The sequence below is a fragment of the Agelaius phoeniceus genome, chromosome 6 (assembly GCF_051311805.1).
Source record: "Agelaius phoeniceus isolate bAgePho1 chromosome 6, bAgePho1.hap1, whole genome shotgun sequence".
NCBI lineage: Eukaryota > Metazoa > Chordata > Aves > Passeriformes > Icteridae > Agelaius > Agelaius phoeniceus.
The window spans coordinates 53,959,580-53,983,451 of NC_135270.1; the positions used below are offsets into that span (position 1 = coordinate 53,959,580).

Genomic DNA, 23,872 nt, shown 5'->3' on the forward strand with positions numbered 1-23,872 from the left:
GCATTTCCTGCAGCACGGAGCTGCTCCCAGTTTCTGTGGATCACACCTGGGCTATCCCAGCTTGCTGTGGAGGGGATCACTTCTGTCAGTACTGGGGTATGTATTCCTTCCCTTTCTCATGGGCTCACACCTCTTATTCCTTTCCCCCTGCCTCTCTCCATCATGTCAGTCACCCCTTTGAGCATTGCTGCAGCTCTGCTCTGTCTGCAGAACCCCCCTGCAGAGTCTGAGTGGAGATCTCAGCCTCCTTTCACTGCAATCCCTGGGCACTGGGGTGCCCTCCTCTTCCTCCCACCCTCTGTATGGGCTGTAATGGTGAGCTCCTGAGCAAGGCAGTGAATGGTTAAATACACTCCCTCCTGTGAGAGTGTGTGAGGCAGGGTCTGTGCCCCACTGGGTGAGCAGCTCAGCAAACCCATGGGAAGATGTCATCCCTGCACTTCACAGCCTGTAAAATAACCATGCACAAGGGAGCAAAACTCTGACTGAGGAAGGATGAAATCTATTTCTAGAGTCCCAGCATGTCTATTGACTGCAATTATTTTTCAATCTCTGGCTTCTGTGGGCTGGACAGACCCAAGACAGGCAGTTCCTGTGTCACCTCAAGCAATAGGTGTTTCTAATCATTTGAATTGTTCACTCAGCTGCCTTAAGCCTGCTCTGGAGAAATGTGACATTTTCCATTCTCAGGGCACTGCAATGTACAATGGCTCTGTGAATGGGCTGTATCAGCTGGTCTGGGAGCCCTTTGCAAGTGAGGGAAGGCAAAACTTCACTCCTCCCTCTTCCCAAACACCTGGGCAGCCCTCAGGGTGGGCAGAGGGGAAGTTGTCTGCAGCAGGGCAGGAACTGAGCAAGTGCAGAGGCTGTGACTGCAGCCCAGCAGCACTGACAGGAAATCTGGAATCTCCCCGGAATCTCCACAGCATCTCCTGTGGCCTGTGCAGAGTTTGTCTGACCCTGGAGATCCCCATCCTTGGCATGCTGGGATGCAGTGCTATGAGGCAGAATGAGTGATGTGAACCCTTCCTGCCTTGTACTGCCTCCTGCACTGTAACCATGACAATTCAGAGTGCAAAGACAGCTGTGGCTTTGGTGGAAGGGTCTAAAGCAGAGCTCAGCCACCTGCTGGGAACCACTCACCCCTGGGCCACCTCCAGCAGCAGCGGCAGCTGCTGCAGCAGCTCAGGGTTTGAGCAGGGCAGAAGTAGCAACAAAACCCAAAGATGCCATATTCACATCAGAAAGTGGCAACAACCCAGCGATAATCAGGAAGATTATTATTCCTGCATGGCTGGAAATCCACCTAGAAGAATGGAAAGTAAAACCATATCTGGTTACTCACTGAAATGGTATGTTTACACAAATTTCAACATCTCTGATATCTCATGATTCCTTGGTGCTGGAGAAATAGTTGCCACTTGCCTTTTTTATGGAGTTAAGTGAAGCTTTCCAGAGCACCAAGTGCAGGCCAGCATCTGCTGTCTGTGGGTAGAGAAATTGTTTCAGCAGCTACAGGCTACAACATCTTGCTCTGTCCTTGTATTTAGGCACAGGAAAGGAATGAGGTCTGATTTTTAGTCCAGGACTGACTTTGGAGACACAGTAATACCCTGTTAAGGACATCTCTAATTCTGCTGTTTTATGCATTTCAGTGATTGCCATCAACCTGTTTGGTAAACCCCCGTGTTGAAGGACCAGATAAATGGAAATATGGAGTTAGACACAAGGAGTGTGGCTTCAGAACCAGCCTCTCCACTGAAGCGTCCAGGGGAAGAAAAGATGGAGGTCTCTTCTGAACTGAGCAGCTCAGACTGGCAGAGCAGGGACAGTGGGTTCTTTGAAAGAGGCATTAAAACAATGTTAAGCATCCGGAAATCAAAACGAATTAAGAAGGAGAGAGGGAAGGAAGATACTGGCACTTGGAATGCAAAAAGGCTTCTGCAAACATTCAGGAGCTATGAGGAGAACAAACCTACAATCTGTAATAGCATGGAGAAGGTTGGTGAAATATGTGAGCCCATTGAAGCAAAACCTCTTTCAGGTAAGACACAAAACCACCAGTGCCATTTTCCTGGGAGGATAAATGTAACATTAATTTACAGTGTGCAAGGCTTGGGCCCAACAGAGGTGCTAAAGAACTGGGCACCCCTTGCATGTTGGTGTGTCACCCAGCCCAGGCAAGGCTCTGTCACTGAACATGCTGCTCTGTGCCTCCCCTGCACTAGTTCAGCCATATCAGCAGCCAAGCTCTCAGCCTGTCAGTGTGATATTGCCCATCACATGGATCAGTCCCCAAGCTGCTGAGCACAGTTTGGGAACTGCTGGTCTGACAATACCTACAAGTGCAGTGTGCTTTGCCTGCATTGCTGTCCTGGACAATTTCTGCTCTTCAGCTCTCAGACTCATGGTCCTCCAACTGTGCTCTGTAGGGTGCTGCAAGGCCTAGAGGGGAAGAAAGATGGTTTGGCTCTGATTTGGTTTGGCACTTTGGTTCCTAATCTTAGAGACTGCCTTGCAAAGAGAGTTCCACAGATATTTTGCACTCTTGCATTGACTTTCCACCTGTCCTCACAACAGCAGTGTTGCAAGTATTTGATTTTGGTCTTCCTCAGGCTGGTTAATCTCATGTGTTTTGTCAGAATTTTATAGATAGGTCTCAGACAAATTATAACAATTCCCTTTAGCACAGCTTTCACCTTTCCCCAGGTGTGAGCAGACTGCAATGACTTTGATAATGGTTTGAGCACTGCTGTCCTCCACCTTCTCAAGGCAGCGTTGCTACAATGCATTCACGTGGAGATAGACTGAGGTGAAACATGATTTGGCCTTTCCTCAGCCTAAATTTCTAGAAAGAAATTCTTGGTGTACTGCATGGGGTGCCACAGGGATCAGATGCGTGGGCTGACACTGCCCCACTGCTGTAATATGCTCTACTGTGCTGGGAAGTGATTTACTGCTTTACATCGATACATTGTGAGCTTGGTAAGCTGGAGCCCATCTCATAAACTTGGCTAGTCTGATCTCCAAGGGTCAGAGATGAGGAGTGGCAGAAAATGTTATCACAAGCTTTCTGATCTCCTGAAATAAACGAGCTGAGAAATTGCATGAATAAGGCCCATTCTCTGCCCAATAGCTTGTGTTTGGCCTGGGCTAGAGCAGCTCTGTCAAAAACACATCCCATCCTGAGATAATATGGCAAGTGATGGAGATTCCACCACGTGCACCATTAAGCTGCATAATAGCTAATTGCCTTTCAATTGTCTTCCTTCAACCACCAGCTGGCTGATCTTGTATTGCTGAATTAAAGATCCATTTAGCACCCAACATCACCTCCCTGAATAATTATCCTAGATGGTGATTAAATGGTGTTTTCTCACTTTGATAAACAGAACAGAATGTATTTCTCTAGTCTCTCACTGCAAGCATTTGTGTAAACACAGGTTTTATATTAATTTATCTAGAAGAGACTAAGTTAATTGGTAGAATTTCCCTCTTTTCTGAGTGCAGAAGCAACTGTAGCACCATGTAGGCACTCAAAGATCTATGTGTTCTGTAATGCATCAGTAGTTTGGTTATTTGGCATATTTCTGTCTTCATAAAAATACTCTTATGCTACAAAGATTACTTGGTACATATGGCATAAAACCTGTGTGCAGGCAAGCCTAAGGACAGAAATGATGTGCTATGAACCAGTCCTTCTTTGAGTGCTCTCCAATTTTTCTGTATCATTTTGTATGTGTATGTCCCAGAAGCAGTGGTCACACATGCCTAAGGGACACCCTTTGTCCCTTCTCTTTAGTATTTTTCTTACACCCAGTGTCAGAGTGGAATCTCCTGTTCAAAGCATCTGTTAGGGAGATGGAGAGGGTGAGAGCTTCCCGAGGGGTCTCTCAAAAGCTAACAGCGCTCTTGGATCTCCTCAACACATGGCAAATACTTCTTATCTTACTGGAAAATAGGCAGGGGTTCTTGCATGAGCAAGACTTTACAAAACAGGTGGGAAACTCAGTAGACGTCAGCCACTTTGGGAGGAGCAGTATTGGGTGACTTCTCCCCAGCCAACACCAGCCCGTTGTGGCAGTGAGTGCCAAAAGCGAAGGAGGTGGAGAAACCCAAGTGAGACCTGAGTACCAGGAGCACCATGGATCCACAGGTTTAGATGCCCCTACAATGCCCACACCTCCCCAAACCACTGAGGGACAGCAGTGCTCAGCACTAGGGAAAAAAACATCACTGGTATGAGGCAGTGCTTGGCACCTGACTGTGGGGCTTACAGACAGGAGCTCTCTCAGGGCCCTGGTATCTCTGAGGACATGCTTGTGGGTAGGCTGGGACACACATAACCATGGAGAGAGAGACCTGACCCAAGAGTTCAGGACATCCAAAGGGGTCTGTCCTGCTGTGCTCCTTCCCACTGCCCCAGCCAGAACCCTGGGCACTTCTGCTCTCTTGGGCAGCACACTGAAATGCCCTTTCAGCCAGAGGTGCCTGAGCTGGGCTACCCCACAATGGCCAACACAGCAGCAGAGCTATGCTGAGCACAGTGGGATGCAGGGAAACAAGGACATTTATGCTAAAGGAAATCCTGCTGGTAAGGCATATCCCGAACCATTCCTGCTGCCAGTTCCACTTCATCTCCACACCAGCAGAGGGACAGAGCCAGAGAGGCAGAGTTTTATGCATCCTGAGCCTCCAGTGTCCCTCTGTACAGCCTCACCAGCCATTGCTTGAGGCCTTCCTGCAGAGCTATCAGCAGGTTTTTTGATATTCCTGCAACCAGCTGTTTAGGGATGTGGCTCAATTTGCAGTGATTGCTTTCCCACTGTTTTCCCCTCCTGTGTCCAAGAGGAGCTGGGGGGATCAGGGAGGCCCAGGGGCAGTCTCAGAGGCACTGCTGGGACCTGACTACTCTCTCTGTCGGGCATCTTGTCCTGCTACCAACCTGTCAATAGCCTAATGCCTGCTTTGTCTCAACCCCTTCCCCTTGTTTCTGCAGTAATGGAAATCAATGAACTTATTCAGAAAAGACAACTTTTGGAAGCATTTGCAAGTATCAAGCTAATGGAAGATGAGACCATCTCTGAACGGGATTCTGAGAAATACACAGATAACCCCCAGGAGCTTGTACGGAAATCCAGGGATGTGGATTTGCTTTATAACTCCATCACAAATGCAATCAAGTCCATAGTGGAGGAAACACTGGAGGATCCCACTTTACAGCATAGCATGCTGACCTCCATGGTGACTTTAATTCCCCTTGAAGAAGCAGCTCATTCCAGCACAGACAATGCTGCTCGTCCTGGCTCAGATTTGCTGGGCAGGCCCAGAAAGTGGAGGGAGCAATGGAGGGAAGCTGTCAACGAGAGTGCAAGAAAAAGAGTCCTGAAGGTGCCCATGGCATCAAGGGAAGAAGAAACTTCTTGGCTTGATCTCCACTTACATTTCCTCCAGGAACACCTGAAGGAAGATTTACTGAAAATCAAGTCATCAGTAAAAAAATGCTATCCAGAGGAGTACCAGGTGTGTGACACATATGTGGAAGCTTTTCACAATGCCATTGCCTCACATTTGCAAGAACTCTCCCAGGGACCACTGGACTTCCACGAGCTCTACACCTTGCTTAACTGGGTGGCCAACACCTACCACAGGTGAGCTGCTGTGTTTGCCACAATGCCTCTGCCTCCTCCAGGGAGCCATGGGGCTGTGGGGTACTCCAAAAGCACCAGGCCATTTTCAGTTTTCCAAGAAAGCAAGAGAGATGCAGTGACTATAGTAGAGCCAGATAACAAATCTGTTAATAGGTGGGGATAAAGGTCTGTGGATAAAGCACTTACTGCTTTTTACAGATCTACATCACCCCATTTTCCTCTCCCTCTCCCACTTGCTGCTCCCATGTACCAGGAAGCTCCTCCCTGCATTTGATAAACCTGGTCTGATAAACGTGCTCCTTTCTGCATATATTTTCAAGATCCAACAGCTGTTCAGTGACTTTTCCAGGCACAGCCAGGGGCCTGTGGGGGATGTCTTCTTCCTGTTTAATTAAAATTGTGATACATTTGGAAACGGGCCACATTAACCCTCATGCATGGGGTCGGAGTCCTCTAAAAGAGGAGTCAAGACATCATCGAGGTAGACACATGAAAACAAAGGCTCTGTCTCAGATGTGTCTGTTGGTTGAACGGGAGGGGTTTAAGACCTAGCTCCTTGCAGTTCAGGCGTCTGGAAAATAAGCATGGGAAAACAGTTCTGTCAAAGCAAAGTTGTGTCTGTCCTGGTAGCTGGCCTCCAGGTATGGTCTGAACCAGATGTTCAAGGAAGGGAGAAACACAAACCCATTGGCAGCCCTCAAATAAAACAAAGGAGTGAAGGCAGGAGTATCAGCACTGAGCCAAACAGTGGGTCAGAATGGTCAGAAAGGAGGCAGTGACAGAGCAGGGCAAGCAGCAGCACACTGTTGCCCAGAACACCCCTAGCCTGGGGTAGCTTTTGGGTAAGAAACGTTTCATTTGCAGGTGGTCTTTGTTTTGAACAGCCCTCAAGAGGTTTCTTCTGTGAACTTAACCCAGTTGCTCTTAAAAGCCCACCTAGAGTATGGTGACCATAATGATGAATGTTACCCCCTCAGCATCACAAATCTCTGCAGATCTCATCTGAAGGGAAATTCCTGCATGGCCTCACCCTGGCATTGCAGGAGAGAAAGGGAAAAAATGAGCTTCAGCAGCCAGGTTCTGTACCAAAGAAAAGTGCCCCTGCCATATTTCTCTAAATTTCTGTGAAAGGGTTTATTGAGATTTGCAGTTGTTTTGGGCACTGTTTGCAATCACCTGGCTGTTCTGGGCTATTTCCATGTGATTTTCCCATTCAAAGAAAACTTCATTGTCTCTTGGAATAAATAATCAAAAAGGAAGAGATTGACTGACCCAAACTCAATTCAAACTCCAATTCAAATAAATGATGAAAAGAAAAAAAAAAAAAGGGGGTGGGAGAAGTGGGAATAGGCCCCTTGAGTACACATTTGTCCTTTCAGTTGTGGTGGAGAGTCCATATTTAAATCTGTGTTCTCCTTTAAAAGGAAAAGCAGGCTCTGGCAGCAGCTGGGTTGTGCAATGCTCCATGTGTGGAGATGTTCCTCTCTGGGAAATCTGAACCACGACCATGGAACCATTGACTCCAGGACACTACCAGCAGGCTGAACTTATTTTCTGCTGAGCAGTCACTCTGCAGCAGCCTGACCTTGTACATTGCAGTCCTCACTTGTGTCTGAACCCAGCTGTGGGCACAGTGCTGGTGTGGCAATGGGAACCCTTTCTGGTGGCTGAGCAAATGTGCAGGCTGTGTGAAGGACACTGCAGATGTGTTCCTCAGTTAACAAGATGACAGCTCAAAACTTAGGCCCCACCTTCATCAAGGGCATGAATATTTTCTTCTTTCTTATTTCCACCTTCACTGCCCTGCAAGATGCGGTGCCTCCACAGTCTGTGGCAGGTTGCAGGAGCAGCACATTCAATTGTGCAGGCTAATAACATTTTTCCTGCCCCAGAGAGAGGAACACAGGCACTCCCTCCCTTCCCCTGCTTCTGTGCTAATCAGCTGGCCTGATTACATGTCAGTTCGGAGGAAAGTGAGCAGCAAAGTCTGGTGTCAGCTGAGCCCTCTTTGGAGTCAGACTCTGTAGCTGCACATCCACCCACCACTTCCATCTGCAGGGGACTCGTGTCCCAGGCATGGCAGTGCCCTCCAGGTCCTGCTCTGCCACCTCCCCTGGATCAGGATAGTGCACAGGGACAAGCACAGGCTGCCATGAGCTGTGACATGACACTGCAGGGGAGGCAGGAGATGGGCTAACTCCAGAGCAATGCACTACTACAGGAATTACCCTGAAAGGCATTTTGCAAGCTTCTAGTCAAATGAGTCAGCTTCACGTTGTTTATTTTAAAAAGTAAATTCTCATAGCACTTTTCATGTCCAAACAATTCAGAAGTCTCATGATTTCTGAAGTGGGCTGGAACCTTAGATCATTTTGGGTTTGAATAATTAGGATTTTGAATAGAAAGGAAAGATTTTCTTGTTAAACCTTGAAAACAAGTGGCACAATTTAAGCTTTAAGTATATTTCTCATGGCTTAGTAATTATGTAGCTCATGCTGCATGAATATTCTATCAGTTTATTCACACTCTGAGGCATTACAATTTTTCATTTGATTTTTTCCAGTGAATTCTTTCTGGGTCATCCTGAGCTCAAACCAGAGGTTAAGACAGAAAACCTGTCCTTGCTGTTAACACCGGCTGATTGGGATAAACTGAAAAATGACTACATTGCTTCTGCAAAGGTGAGAGTTTTGACCTAGTCCCCACGTACCCCCCAGGGAAGGTACAGGAGCCCCAACCTCCCAGACAGAGGTCTTGGATGACTACATTGTGATTTCCAGCCCCACCAGTGCTGAGTCCTACTGGCCCCACACAGAGTGGCCTGTACTCTAAAGCAAAAAACTCCTGAATACCCCCTTGGGGACCCAAGCAGAGCCAACAGGACTGGACCAGACCCACTCAGTATGGCAGACACTTCTGAAAGGTCATTGCTGGGCTTCAGCAGATTGTACTTTGCATTGCAAAGTCAGGGGCTAAGGCATTCTAGCAGCTACTGCCCCTGTGTGGGATCTCCTCCAGCCCAGCTGAGGTGTGCTATTGGCAGACTTTGGCATCCCCACCAGAGAACACACTCATGCTTTGTGTCCTCTGATGAAGCCTCTTCCCCCTTTGTCTTTCTGCAGTCCTTGTCTGGCACCCTGTGTAAGACTTTTCTGGGTCTTTGCTGGGCTCAGACATTTTGTTGCAAATCATTTCTGAATCAGGGCACAGCTCAAGGTGAGCTCAATGTACCCAGCTGAATAAAATCAGTATTGCTCCACCGTGCTGGTGAAAGATCACTTTTGTTTCACCAGCAACAAGATTGATTTATCAGCCAGGACTGAACAGTGCTGCTGCTTACCTGAGTGGCTGTACCCTGGAAAGGACTGGTTTGACCTTTAATTCTGACCTGGTGCATTCCATGGGCTGGAGGACTTGGCAATCAAACAAACAGCTGATCCACTGTTTCCCTGCCAGGAGAACGACTCTCCTTGGATTTGGGAGTACCTTGCACACACAGAGCACAGTTCCTGATTTCTCCTGAGGTCTGGAGCAAGGCCTGTGACTCTGCTCACTTTTCCATGCCCTGCGTGCTGATGGAGCAAAATGCAGCGAGGTGCTGCACTTGTGTTTGCTTCATTATCCTGAGCTGCATGTTTCCTTCCTATGTTTAACATTTAGGAGAAAATCAAAAGTTGTTTTGGAAACATCCTGAGACTAGAGGTCACGGAGAAGTGGGAGAAGGAAGTTCATTTAGAAGAGAAGGAAAACCTCTACCACGCCTCAGTCTCTTTTGATATTCAAACGGTATTGAATTAGCTGGGGGAAAGCGGGAGGATGGGGGGGAGGTGTCTCTGTGGCTCCAGGGAAACCGGATCGTTTCCTTCTGGGGAGGAGGTACCGCCTCCTGCGATAATTTATGTAAGTCACACACTGGCAGAATACATTAGAGCAGAAAATGCCGTTTATTACAACTTTTAGCTCTCCCGCTTGCCTTCTAGCTGCAAATTAAACCTGCTGTCAATTGTGTCAGCAACATAATAGGCTACTGATTTTAAAGTCCCTAAACCTCTTTGATTAGGAAGAAGAAAGAGAATTGGAAAAAAGGTGGTAAGAAAAGGTTTCTTTGAAAAAACCTTTGGCTTAAAGGGCAACTTTGTCCCAGGGCTGTGGAAGCTGGGGAAAGGCTGTAGGCAGTGACAGCCACTCCAATTTAAACAGTACAAAAAACAAAAGCCCCTACTAGCTTCGGGACTACAGGGTAATAAAGGCAGGAGGGGTTTGGATTAATTCTCATCACTCAATTGGTTGAGTCACTTCAATTAAATAATACTAACAGAAAAAGAGAGGGAGAGAGAAAGAAAGAAAATCAAAGAGTTTTGCCCGTTGATGTGATTCTTTTTCCATAGAGGAATATGACACATTATGTGATCACAGGGAAGGCAGGTCTGAAATGATTTAGCAGGTGGATAGGAGGCCATGGGAAGTACCAGAGTAGGACTGCAACACACCTCAGTCCAGAAGTGCAGCTGAGGTTCTGGGAATGGGAATCTGGGAGGAGTTCCAGTGCAAACAAGAGTTCGGGGTGATGCCTGACCCTCTGTGCTGCCCTGGGATCACTCCTGAGAAGGGGGCTCGTGTGGGCCCTCAGGGATGGGGATGGGGCTTATAGTCACCCTTATCATGGGGTCACACACAGGGACAGCTCAGCTCCCCTTGGGCTTAGGGTTGGGGGAATTCCAGCAATTTCCCCCAGAAGAGGAGGATGACACCAGGACCCCCCAGGGCTACAGCCAACATTGCCTCTAACTCACACTCAGACAGCAGAAGGGCATGAAGCCATTAGGGGTGAATGATGACATCACAAATCATTTGGTGCTTCTTGGCCCATTCTGTATGATAATTTTTAAAACTGCCAGAGATTAATGAAAACCTCCTGGCAACAAGTTGGCTGTTTGCCCCTTTGCTAGGTGAGCCATTCTTACTGACTAAAGCTCCATGAGATTCTTGGGAAGGATGTTTCACCAATGCTTGTCCCACTCACTGGAGTTTCTTCATTCCCTTTTCTAGATCATTGGGGAGCACGTGAAGTCATCTGGAGCTATCAGTGGAGGCCTGGAAACAAAAATGCTTGAGTTGTGCATGGCAGAGCTGCTTGAATTCATACCAAGGTCATCACTGCTCTGGGCAGTACTTTCTTTCTAAATGAGTCCCACACTGGTAAAAAAACAGGGAAGAGGTCCAGGCACTGGACCAGACACTGGCACTGAGCAGGTACAAGGCTGCTCCTGGGAGAATTAGAGATCACAGTGAACCCAGTAAAAAGCAAGCTGCAAAACAACTTGGAGGGAGTCATAAACAGACCCAGATGGGACTCTGTGAGTCCAAAAATCTAATGTCAAAGGTCTGGGAAATAGCTGCTACCTAGAAAGGGATGGGATCACTGCAGTCCCATCCACCCAGGACTTTTGTGACATTGGACACTGATCACTTGCAGCTTCAGTCATGAGCAAGCAGTGTTTATGGACCCCTCAGACCAAAAGCCTGTTTGCCCAAAAGGGTACCCTGGGATGAGTCCTGCTGAGTGGTTTTCTATGGCTGTGGGCATAAAAAAGGGCTGACGAGACCCTCTCTGTATACCCTAGCAAAACACACAGATGGGCTGCCTCCCAAGTCCCTTAAAATCTAACCAGTGTCCAAGGGAAATTGCTGAAATAATGTTTTTTTCTTTTTTTCTTTATTCTTCTTTTCCCTTTTCTTTCTTTCTTCTCTTTTTTTTTTTTTCTTAATTTTTTTTCCTTTCCTTTATTTTTATTTTTTTTTATTTTAAACAAAAAACTGTGTAAAATGCAAGCTGGAGCAGCCAGGGCTCTCAGATTAAGGGAACACTGGAACTTAAGCTTTTACTTAAACAAACCTGAGTTGCAAGTGGCTGGGGCCAGCTCAAGCAGGTTCCTTTACCCTGACAAAGAATGGGACCACCAGGCAAAGCCTGCCTGAGCACAGAGCCTCCTGCCTTCAGCATGGATCTGCTGTGAAACAGCTGTCAACCCCATGAAATTGGTGCTACAAAAAAAATCCAACTACCTAAAAACCATAGTGAGGTTTTGGGGGGAGGGAAGGTAGGTGTGCTGCCCTATTCCTAATACATCTTCTGTTATAAAATCAGCCCTGTGTTCTCAAAAGGCACATAATATATTGCCCCAAAAGCCAGGAAAATGAAAGCTCAGACTTATAAGCCTGTGTACCACACCTGCAATTAAACCCTCAGCATGAGGAAAAGTCAGAGATTTGGCCTCCCAACATCCCTGGCATCTCTCCAAAAGTGCTGCGTACCTGCTCAAGCGAGCACATCCTAAACCCACAATTATCTGCCTTCTATTCCCTCCACTGCACACACTTGTTATGACAGCTGGAAAAAACTTGTCTGCATACAGGGGGGACAGGTTGGGCCAGCCACAGGTGTCTCCTGACACCACCATGTACGCAGAAGATGGGGAATTCTCAGTGCCCCACTGTTAGTGATGCCTGGCTGTATTTTCCTACAGGTTTGAGCAGGAGTTCATGGCGTGGAGCACTGCCCAGGACAGCCCCAGCTTTGTGCCCCACCTTGTTGCCTACATCAACAGCTTCCATGACCTGGTGTAAGTCTGCTTCCCCCAAGCCACTGGGGTTTCTGGGGTCTGGGGGGTGGCAGGATCTAGAAAGGAAAGACCAAGCTCTCCTTGAGGTGCCCTGGTGAGTGCTCAGTCTCCAGCCCTTCTAATCTCACAGGAGGATTTCCCCCAAGGGATGCAAATAAAAGCCACAAGGGTGAAGAGACAGAAATATGGATGGATGCAGTGCTTGTAAGAGAGTTTTGAACTCATTTTCTGAGCATCTTTTTTATTCTCAAGGGAGGTTTTTTTTCCTTTATGTTTTATTCTGGAGGTTAGCAGAATAAACTCAGAAACATGGCCTCAGGGCTGCCTTTGGCACTGGGCTGGAGGAGATTCCATGAAAGCATTCAACCCAAAAATAAATGCCTGCCATTGCTGCTGGCATCTGGAACTTCCAGGGCTTTGCATGAATTAGTTACTTCAAGCCACATGTTGGAAAGTGCCTCTGAAGAACAGGTATCCTCAGGCTGACTGTCAAAGATCCAGCACTCACCCCATAAGTAGCATGGTGCAGTGATTGCATGTCCCAAGATCTGCTCCATCAGCCCCGTGCTGAGGTCCGGGTGCTCATCAGCATCTGGGGACATCTTTGCCATGCAGATGTGATACTTTCGTTTGTCAGCCCGGTAAAACACCACAGAATTAGTGCGTGGGCTCTGGCCACCTGAAAGATCGGGGTGTGATTTCCAGCCCCTGCTGCTGCACCGCTCCGGCAGGGATGCATATGCCAAGAATTACTCGGGGGATGGAGGGGATTTCGTGCTGTGTCTCGCAGGAGCCGACGGCTCCAGCCGCAGCAGCACTACCGCCAGCTCGTCTCTAGATGGCACGGTCTCTCCAGCAATGCTCACCTCCACAGGGAAATGGCTTTCCCTGCCTCCTGCTGCCCCGGCGGGACAGTGCTGCCCCTTCCCTGCTGGGCAATGCAGAGCGGCTGAAGGGAGACGCCAGCCCCGGGCAGGGAGCTGGCAGTGTTTGGGGGATGGGTTTATTCCCGAGTCAATTAAACATTCATCAGCCTGGGGTGATGACTTGTGGGCAGAGGTAGGTGTCCTAACAGCACGATTTTTTTGGATGCTGGACCCAGACTCCAGGTGTTTAACCGGAGTTACAGTCCTGAACTCCAGCCTGGGATGACAGGGATGGTGTTGGATGCCTTGTAGTCCTGCCAGGGCAGCCTCAGACATAAATCTGGGCAGTGACAGGAACCTGCTGTTCTCTGCGGTTACAGCAGTGGATGTGGCACATCCAGGGATGCTCGGATATCACAGGTGATGCCTTTTTTTTGTGGTGGTGCTGCCTCAGTTCCCCTCCTCACCAACACTGAGCTTGTTACAGTGGGACAGGGATGGAAAGTGAGAAGAAAGCCAGGAGGTCACAATGCCCCTAAAGCACACACATACACACACACACACAAAGAATTTCATTAACCTCTCAGAATTTTCTTTCTCATAAGGTGAAACATTGCAGAAGTATGCACTGTCCTTAGGAAATTCCACAGGTTTCCATCCCTGTAGTTACCATCCCTGCTGATGCTGATAGACATCGTGTGGAGTGAATCAGGCTCTGGGGGACACAGGGCCAGCAGATTTCCCTTCTCTGGCTTTATTATTTACTTTTTGCCCACAGCCCTCAGTTCTCATCTCCCAGGTACCTGGAAATCATTTTGCAGAGATGTTGCTCAAGTGAAAAAGCAACTGGCCTATGCAACTGCTCTGCATGGCTGCACTGTCACTGCACCTGATGAGGAAATCTGAGGGGATTTTTCACCACAATTACTCATCTATGATTAATTTTCAGTGAACAGGATTGTGCAAAAAGAGCCATTACTTTGACTCAGTAAGTGTTTCCAAGAGGAAGTAATAGAAACACAAGTTTATTTAAAAATAATATCCAACATGCCAATCCAGATAACATGCTTAGGGCCATGTAATAGTTTACATTTTAACCTTAACTCATTGGTGATCTCTGTCTCTCTGTAGGTCAGGGTTGGAAACAGCGTTTAAAGTCGATACTGAGGAACTGCAGAAGATTTTGGCAGCTCTGACAAGGAACTTCACAAATATTTTTTTAACAAAATTAAGAACAAAAACACAGGTAAGAGGATCTTGGCCACATTATTTCCTCATTATAAGGGCTATGTGCAGCAGCTGAGGGTCATTGCTCTTCCCTTGTCTCACCAGCTAAACCTCCTCATTTTGCAGCCCATGACATATATGGTCCCTCCAAATTGTATTTAACACCTGTGGAAATCCCCCTTAAAAAGCAACACTTCCAGCATCCTGGGATTTTTTTTCTAGGAACAATGATACATTTTTCAAGCTGTTAATAGCAATCAAAAGAAAAGGATATTTAGCAGCTTCCAGTCTCAGGCAAAGCAGTGGGGAAAATTTTATCTGAAGTGAAGCACGGGAGAGGCCAGCTGAACATCACCATTGGGACACTTTTCCTTCTATCAAATAATTTGGATTTTTCAGGACTTTGACTTACTGATTCATAGATCTACCATCACAGTCTGTCAGAAACCTCTTCAGATAGGACAGAATTCATTCCGGTAGGGGTGATTTTTCCAGGCTGTTCCCATGGTGACAAAAGACTGATTGTTCCAGAATGAGAATGCTAAAGGTCTTGTATCAAGTGATAAAACTCTGATAAAATTTGACTTGTATTAGGAGGTCTAAAAGGCAATGTTCTGCAGTGAAGTTTGTGCTTCTCAGGTGCTGTAGATGAACCTTTCTGCTCTCAGCCACTTGGGGTCTGCTAGCTCCAGCTGGTATTATAGAAGAGATGGGGGAAATCAAGCCTTTGGTCCCACCCCTTTTCACTTATTCTAATTCACTTTCTAAATCCCCAAACATAACTTCCAGAAACTAGGACAGTCATGGAATTTCTCCAACCTAAGCCAAGCCCTCCTGGCCAAGGGGACTTTCCAGTGACTGCAGATCTTGTTTTGGAGCCTAAGCAGCAGACGAGGCAAGGCCCCAAGCCAAGGCATTGAGCAAGAGAGCTGAAATGTCGTGAGAACTGAGAGAGACTGAATCAAAGCATTTCTAAACAGCTCTCAGTCAGGCTGGGAGCACAGCAAGGGGGGAGATAATTGGGAAGGAGACTGCCAGGAGTCTAAAGACAGAGATCATGAGAGCGGGGAAGAGAAAAAGGGACATGCCAGAGAAAGGATATTTTGCATTTGGCCTTTAGGGAAGGGTCTTCCAGGTGCCAGAAGTCTTTAGCAGATATTGCTGTTTCTATATGAAGATACATTAGCTCTAGGGACCCAACAAAAGAAAATAACCTGTTAAGGACACTTGGTCAGAGTACCTTGTACCCAGGACAGATGGGAAACAGTGACATCAGTCCCATGTCATCCCTAACCATGAGGCATAAAGCTGGAGATGCTCCCAGCTGCCATTCCCCCCACCACCACATCTGAGCAAGGAGCAGAAGGAAAATCCCAGCAAGATTTCATGCAGGTCTGCAGGAGTACAGAGAGCCTCCTGGAAGGACTGTGAACACAAAGAGCTTGATTTCCTTATGGAAAATGCTGTAGATGTGATGGGTTACTGAGCTAATTTCCAAGAGATTCACTACTAACTGAATTTTTGTTTCCATGTAACACTGGCATATATGGTTGCCCACCACAGCCTGTTCTAGTCATGCCTGAGTTGCTTGTGATTAACATTCTCATCTCTTTCTTCCCCAATACATTAAAGAAACAAAACTTATTTACCTAAAGAAATAAAGTTGGTGGATCAGAAGGTGGCACAGAGCAAGAAAATGAGGTATCCTAAATAAGCCTTTAATGCCAAAATATCTCCTGCTCAGGGTGTGATGCTTCTCCTCTCTGCACTGGGATGCCTACCCAGGAAGGGGAGACATGGGTGTGAATTGCCTGGGGTGGAGAGAGAAACCCAGCCTGCTCCTCGTGTGCCTTCATGCAGAGGGGGTGCTCTGGGCTTTCAGTTCAAGCCTAGATCAGGTCTATAGCTGGGTGCCTTCAGCTAGGGCATCATCAGCTACTCTGAACATACCTGTGCCATCAGCAAGTTGGTCTTTTTTCAGCCACTCCTTAAGAAAATCCTGACCAAGAACTGGATTTTGGCGACGGAAAGGCCGGACTCTCTGGCGTTGGCAGTCTCGCAGTTCTCCGAGCACCTGCAGCACATGAGGGATCCCCTGGGGCAGGTAGGCAGCCAGTCCCACACCTGGGCACAGGAATGCTGAGGGGCCACACCATCATTTTCAGGCTGTGGTGAGACCTGAAGACTCCTCTGCAACAGTGGTTGCTCTTTATAACTCTGGGGGCTGCAGGTATGAGTGAGTGTGTGCTGATGGTGTGCTGCCTTCCTGTACCTCCTCCATGCCCTCAGGTGCTGCCAAAGACCTGAGGGCTTTCCCTGCCCTCTCTCACTGCCTTGGTCTTGAATGGACAAAAAACCCCATAAGGTTTGCTTCTTTTTAACCAGGACCTTCTACATGAAGTTCATAAATACGTGGTCAAGGAATATGTCACACAGATCATCAAACCCAGATGGAAAATGAACACGGACACACGTCAGCAAGTGAGCAGAAAGATGAGCCAGGAAGCTGCAATCATTCACAATGCACTCATTGATCAGGTATGGGAACTGTCTCCTGGCATCCCCTGGGTGCCCCACTCCCAGAGGTGCAATTTTCCCACTTTGCTTCACAGAGACCAGGCAGAGACCACCTCTTGAGGAGGACAAGCCACAAGAAACATAGAAGTGCTGAAAAGAGTGAGCAGGATGGTTACTGCAGGTTCATGGTGTGGGTTTCCAGCCTGGCAGCTTCTCTGCATTGGCAGCTTGTACATGTTCAGCCAGCAGCTCTCTGATGGCAGCACCAGGTGTTTTAATGAGTTCCCAGGGAGCTCTGCATAGGGTGGTTCATGTGCTCATGGTTCATCACACTCATCCTATGGCAGCTTCTTCCTGGGCCTGTTCCCTCAGACCATGGGATGCACTTTGTCACCTAAGGATCCCTGCCCTGGATACAGCTCATGGAGTTGAGTCCCATGAGAAGTTCCACCTGGGTACACAGTCCCTCTACAGCAGGGTGTGGGGAGAAAATGGTGGCAGTCTGAGTGTTTTGTGACTGGACAACTGTCACAACCCAACCATGAAGGTGGGGTAACTGAGGTCCCCATTAATAAATCCCAGATTAGAGTGGCACAACACTGAATGACTGGTGTGAGATATATAGATATAGAGATAGATAGATAGATAGATAGATGGATAGATAGATAGATAGATAGATGATAGATAGATAGATAGATAGATAGATAGATAGATAGATAGATAGATGTGTGTGTGTATATAGCTGGTTTATTTTGAAACAATTTGATTACAATGGAAAGGAGGTATATAGCCATTTTGGTTATTACCTATAGTAATATAACATTATAAAAGTATAAAAATATCACTAAAAATATATAAGGAAAAGAAAGAAAGGATAAAAGCAGATAGCAGAGAGAAAGGTATCACCACCTGTAGATCTAGCAACAAGACTTGATTGTTGCAGTTTAGGGGTCTGTTGGTCAAAACAATGATTTGCAGTTGGTTGAGTCATTAACCTTTAACATCTCCATCTCTCACAGCAACAGTCTGAGATTTTCAGGGAAATCAAAGTTGAATTAATTGGATTTTATGGAAAGTCAGGCATCCAGGGCACTAAATCCCATCTCAGAAATGAGGCACATGAAACTATCAGGCAGCAGGAGGTGAAGTCTCTGGCAACCACTGCTATGCTGGACCACAGCCACAATGCCCTGCTCAGGGTCTGGCTTGCTTGGGTGCTCATGGGAATCAGGAAGTGCAGGGTCAGGTCTGGGAGAGCCCCCAGGGGTGCCCTGCCATTGCCACCCAGCCCCCTGCTGCCTGCCTGAGGCAGCCTGTCCTGCCTGCACCAGTCCTGGTCACTCCAGTACATCCCACTGCCGTGCTCTCCCCGCAGGGAAAAAGGCATTTAGCAGGTGCTGCTGTCCCTGATGTCCCCATGTGATTCTTTGCTCACAGGGCTCCAAAGCTGACTGGCTCCTCCCTGTCATATATCACATTGCCAGTATCACTGGGGAGAAGAAAAAAGACAAGATCAAGGCATATGTCAAGGAGCTGTGCCAGGACTATCCAGATATCAGGTATGTGAAGTGGCAGATCCCAGAACTGTTGGGCTCCATCCCAAACACTACCAGCTCTTCAGCTTCTCTCTGTGGGTAGCCACACATTAGAGATCAGGATGCCAGCAACAGTGAGAATCCCAACTTAGTTTTCTCTCTTTATGGCTGCATACTTTTTATTTTTTCCCCTGTGTGCTGTATCATATAATGCACACAAATTTCCTTCAAAGCCTTTTCATTTTAGAATGGAATGGAATGGAATAGAATAGAATAGAATAGAACTATTTCAGTCTATTAGGAAGGGACTTGTGTCGCAGACATCTTTTCATGAAAATCCTTTCCTTGGGATTTTCACAGAAGCTGTGAGGCCTCAGGGACAAAATGTAAATAATGGTTATCTGCTGCTGTGGAATGCAACAGGTGCATCTGTGATTGGTCTCATGTGCTTGTTTGTAATTAATGGCCGATCATGGCACAGCTGGCTCTCTCTCTCTGTCCGAGCCACAAACCTTTGTTATTCATTCTTTTCTATTCTTAGCTAGCCTTCTGATGAGAAATTTTTCTTCTATTCTTTTAGTATAATGTAATATATATCATAAAATAATAAATCAAACCTTCTGAAACATGAAGTCAAATCCTCATCTCTTCCCTCATCTGAAAAGCCCTGTGAACACCATCGCAGACTTGCAGTGATAATCCAGTCCAACTTCCTGATCACTTCAGGCCTGACCAAAAGTTAATGTATTGCATTATTAAAGGCCTGTTAATGTAAATTATCCAAATGCCTCTTGAGCACTGACAGGCCTGGGACATCAACTACCTCTCTAGGAAGCCCGCTCCAGCACCTCATTTAGAAAATGCTTCATAATGTCAAGTCTAGAACTCCCCTGAAACAGTTTTGAACCATCCCCATGCATTCTATCACTGAATTCTATTTTATTGATCTAAATGAACCTTATTTCACAGTGAAGCTCCAGTTTGCTTTCTCCTGCATCACCAGTATCAGCCCTGTTTGCCAATTTGCAGGCTCCAGATTTGGAGCAAACAGTTTGTCTCCTGTTGCCAGGCCCAGACCTCAAAGTGTGGCAGCCATTGACACAGTTCAGCTGCAATTTCTGAAACAGCCTCAACACAACCATTAAATTTTGGAATAAATTACAAATTCTTTCTTTTGTACTTTCCATTTTCTGTTCCAAGGCTGCATCTGGAAAATTTAAAACTCCTGGAAAAGTAAAGAAAGTGACTAACTCTGTGCATGGCTAAGCAGCTGCAAATCATAAGTTACCTTCTCTTCTGCAGCTCTTCTTTCAACCACTGAGAATGAATATCAGTAGTACAGACTGCAATAAATTCCATTGCATCAGAGTAATTTCAGGAAAAAAACAACCACAACAAAAAGCGCCAAAAGTTTCAGCACTGAAAATCAAAATAATCAAAATACTCCATAAGATTTAACTAATTGCCAGGATATTGTAGTGGACCCTCAAATATTGAGGAAAAATATCACATTAAATATATTCACCTCTCCCCAAAACTGAGGCTCAAAATTTTTCATAACTAGATTTAACTTGGGTGGTTCAGATATTCTTCAGACTTATCTGTGTGGGGGAATTCAAGACACGGACATGTAAAGGAACAATTGTTCCTGAGCAATTTCCTAGGTGATCATACCTATCTTACAAAAATGATAGGTACAAACAAAAAACCAAACAAAACCAAACAAATAAATAAACCCCAATAAGGGTTTAATCCCAGTGGCCAGTCTAAGCTGAAAGAGGCAGTGCCCGTTCTGGGAAGGATGGGGGAGGTAAATAATGGCTAGTCATCAATTACAGTTATTTGAAAACAAATTTCCAGTCAGAAAAGCCATTTACAAGGCTGTGATTTGTGCTACTTTTTCATCATTAGCTTCACACCCAAGCCAGGTTTTAAGGCTTGTCCTCTTGGTTTATTTAATTTCTGCTTTTCCATTATTGAGTAACATTATTTTAACAATGAAGTTCGGAAAATGAGGCGGAACCTGCTGGACCTGCATTGCTTCCTGTTCAGGTCCCTGTTAATTTTTCCCCTGAGCTCTCAGAGCCATTGCTGAATTTGTATACACAGAGATTACTGGAACAGGGTATGTTTCCAAGTTGGCTTTCCAGCTCTAATCTAATTAGTGTCTATCAGCTTCCTAAATATTAGCCCTTCCATTACTCATCTCAAAATAATCATTACACAAAAGGTCCTCAGCCACTCTGGGAAACAAGCAAAGGGCATCACGGATGTGGAGACAGAGGAGGAAATTCCCTGCAGCACCAGCAGCAGGAGGCTGTCCCACCAGTGTGGTGTGGCAGGAGCTGCTGCTCGCTGGTTTGGCACCTCCAGAGGCTGCAGACTCCCATCCTGGTGGCTCCTCCAGTGTGGTGAGGGGTCAGTCCCTGGCACTTTGCTATAGCCTTGCTCTGTCTCCAGCACAGCTGTTTGTTGCTCACAACAACCAACTTGCTCTGTGCTGGTTTTGCTGGCCAGATCTGAGCCAGGTCTTGTTTGGTTTCTGCAGGAAGGAGCACATCCTGGCTATCCTGGCGCTCCGGGGGCTGGGGCGCACCAGGAAAGCGGCGATTTTGCGTCAAGTGTGCCAAGCTCAGGAGAGCTCCGACGGAGGGAAGGGCGGCACACTCTTCGCTGAAATTGATGTTCCAGTAATCTGCAGCTGCTTCTAACACAGGACAAAGTCAGCATCCTGCCTCCTCCTACACTGCCTCTACACATGATCCAAAATCTGCAAACCCACCTTGCTCCTCTGCAAACCCAAATTTGTGACTGCTGTGGAGAAAGGAGCAGTTTCCTGACTCGCTACCCCGAGTTCAGAACCCAAAGACAACAAAGGCACCAAGACATCAACCTCCTGTAAGAGCTCCTGGGCAGCAGCTCCAGCCGAGGCACAGTGTCCACCTCATGTTCCATATGGCTTCTATTGCTAGGATGCTGCTCCACTGTTTGGAACAAGATTAAATATAATTTCAAAGAACAGGAGAAAACTCAAAGCAGTTCACTCAGAGCTATATTAAGACCTCAGCCCTATATTAAGACTTGTACTGTGCTCTGCATAATTATACAGCAGCAGAGCAAGAGCCTCCCTCATAATTAGTGCCCATGAGCAACCGAGGGGCAGAGCTTGGGCAGGGATGTGGTAGAAGCCAAGTTTTATTTCCTTCCTCACAAACCAGCTGGCTGAGCTGGCATGACACAAGGTCATGACGTTGTGACCTGAGGCCAGAAACCACGACCTGCTTGGGGAGAAAAACACTGGGTAAGCAAACCCCATGGCCAGGACATGCAGCACGTGGAACGCTCTCCCCTCCAGGGTGGCCCCCATGGCCCCTCTGGCCTTTCAGCAGATTCTCCTCAGTCAAGGGCTGCCTTGCAAAACTCCTGTTGGACTGAAGATCTGTTCATGCCATCACATCTCTGTGTGTACAGACACGTCTTGATCAGATATGCCATGTGGAGAGAGGCTCCAAGTTCTCCTTGACTTAGGGGAAGTGCCACCATGCCTCCAGTCTGTTTTCTTCAGTGTTTAAATGCATTTTAAGAAATCTGTTACAGTCTGACTGCAGTACAAAACCAAATGTGAGATGGACAGACAGTGCTACAGATGAGATCCTCATCTGGTGTAAACCAGTATCATCCCATTGATGGGCATGGATCACTACAGTGTTAACTCCATGAAGGATCCAAAGCAATACATCCAGCATCTGCAGGGAAGACTGAAAGAAGCATTCAGTAGCCTAAAGCTGTATAAATCTGATTTTATTTAATTCAATTTATCCTTAAGGTTGCCCTCCACAGGATTTAATCTAAGACTTTACAGAGATGAGTTTATGACCTACTAAACTGATAAATGTGGACATGGCATAGCCTTGAACACTATTTTTCTGTCAGCAGAGCTTACAGCATCAGCAGTGAGTCTCTTTTGTTTTCTTTGCTTTGGGTTGCACGAGTATAAATTTCAGCCTGGGTGAGCAGCAGGCGCTGGCAACAGGCCAAGGGAAAAGTTCTGATGGATAAAGAAGCACAGAGTGCACCTTTAATTCACAATCATCATATGAAAATTTTTCTAAGGAAGACTTGTTACCTCCACAGTCAAGATAAGGGGTTTTTCTAAAGATGGCTTTGAAATATCAGGTATAAGTTGAGAACCTGAAGCAGAAAATCCTGGGTGGAATTTCTACACTGTATCACTCTTCCACACATCTCATGACAATTCCCACAAACTCTCAGCTTGGTGACTCTCTGTATTTGCTATGGAGAAGGAGAAGTAAAATATCATCCGATTCTCCTTTAGGTGTGCAGAACACATGAACACTTTGGAGCTCCCCTCCCCTGTCCTGGGGACATGGTGCAAGCAGGGAGCCCTGTGATTACACCCCTCATGGGTCTGTGAGCTACATTCCCCCTCCCAGCAGCAGGGAAGGGCATCAGTGCTGAGAGACTTACATTTATTGTTAGAAGGATTGACTGAGTGGGAGAGATACAAAGAGGATTTCGACTTTTGCAATCTAGGCCTGAGACTTCTAAAGCTGCACTCCTGGAGTGCTGGATTTGAGGCACTAAAGCCTCAGTGAGAGATTTTGTGCATCAGAAATTTCCCTCTACCACATATGCATCTCTCATCCAAGCACCTCACACAAGGCAGCTGTGGCATTTTCCCAAGTGCATTATTTAAATGTATACTGGGGTTTTCAATCTCATGATTTTACTGGCAGACCTTCACAAAGCAACTGTCTTTCCTCAGGCCCCAGCTGCCTGTCCTTGGGATTAGATAAGGTGCTCGGTTTCCGTTTCCTAATAAAAGCAAGTTGCTCCCCTGAAGTCATGGAGGAAAGCTGGGCACAATGGTCTGCCTTTTGTCACAGCCTCTCCTGAGACACTCAGATCCTGCAGCCTGGCATCCTGTGAGTGCCAGACACACAGCCAGCTTCCTCTGGGAGCTGCTGCTCTCTGGCTGCTTGATCTTGAGCAAACCAGTTTAAGGTTAATCCCATTATGGCAAGGCCATGGTTCAGCCTTGCCCCAACAGCTGTGCAAGTGGAGAGGGGGCTCCAGGATAGGTGAGGAGCAGGGGTACCTCTGGGCAGGGGGATGCTTGGTCTGGGCTGCAGAGCAGACCCTGGAGCCAGCTGAGCAAGGAAAAAGGAAGGGATGTGCTTTCCAAAATGAGCTGCTGCTGTCCAGCTGTCTTCTGTGGAAGACCCAGCGTTCATTACAGCCATATTTCACATTCCAAAAAAAAAAAAAAAAAGAAGAAAGACCTCCCAAGGCTTTTAAATGCGGAATATGTGTCTCTTGTAGGAAAGTGCCAATAAGCTCAATTATTACCCTGTTAATTCCTTCTGCTTGTTGTTTCTCTGTAAAGAAAAACACCACCATCCCTATTCCTATCCCAGCACAGAGTTACATTC

The 23,872-nt window shown here is 46.8% G+C and overlaps 1 protein-coding gene across 1 annotated transcript; it reads left to right on the forward strand.

Annotated features, from left to right (window-relative positions):
• Window positions 1-1,713: 1,713 nt before the first annotated feature.
• On the forward strand, window positions 1,714-21,130 carry EXOC3L4 (exocyst complex component 3 like 4). The gene is made up of 11 exons (XM_054635818.2): window positions 1,714-2,044; window positions 5,000-5,651; window positions 8,215-8,332; window positions 9,312-9,437; window positions 10,701-10,801; window positions 12,179-12,274; window positions 14,272-14,386; window positions 16,349-16,471; window positions 16,753-16,905; window positions 18,322-18,443; window positions 20,968-21,130. The coding sequence occupies exons 1-11, from the start codon at window positions 1,714-1,716 to the stop codon at window positions 21,128-21,130; spliced, it is 2,100 nt and encodes a 699-aa protein (XP_054491793.2).
• The last annotated feature ends 2,742 nt before the right edge of the window (window positions 21,131-23,872 follow it).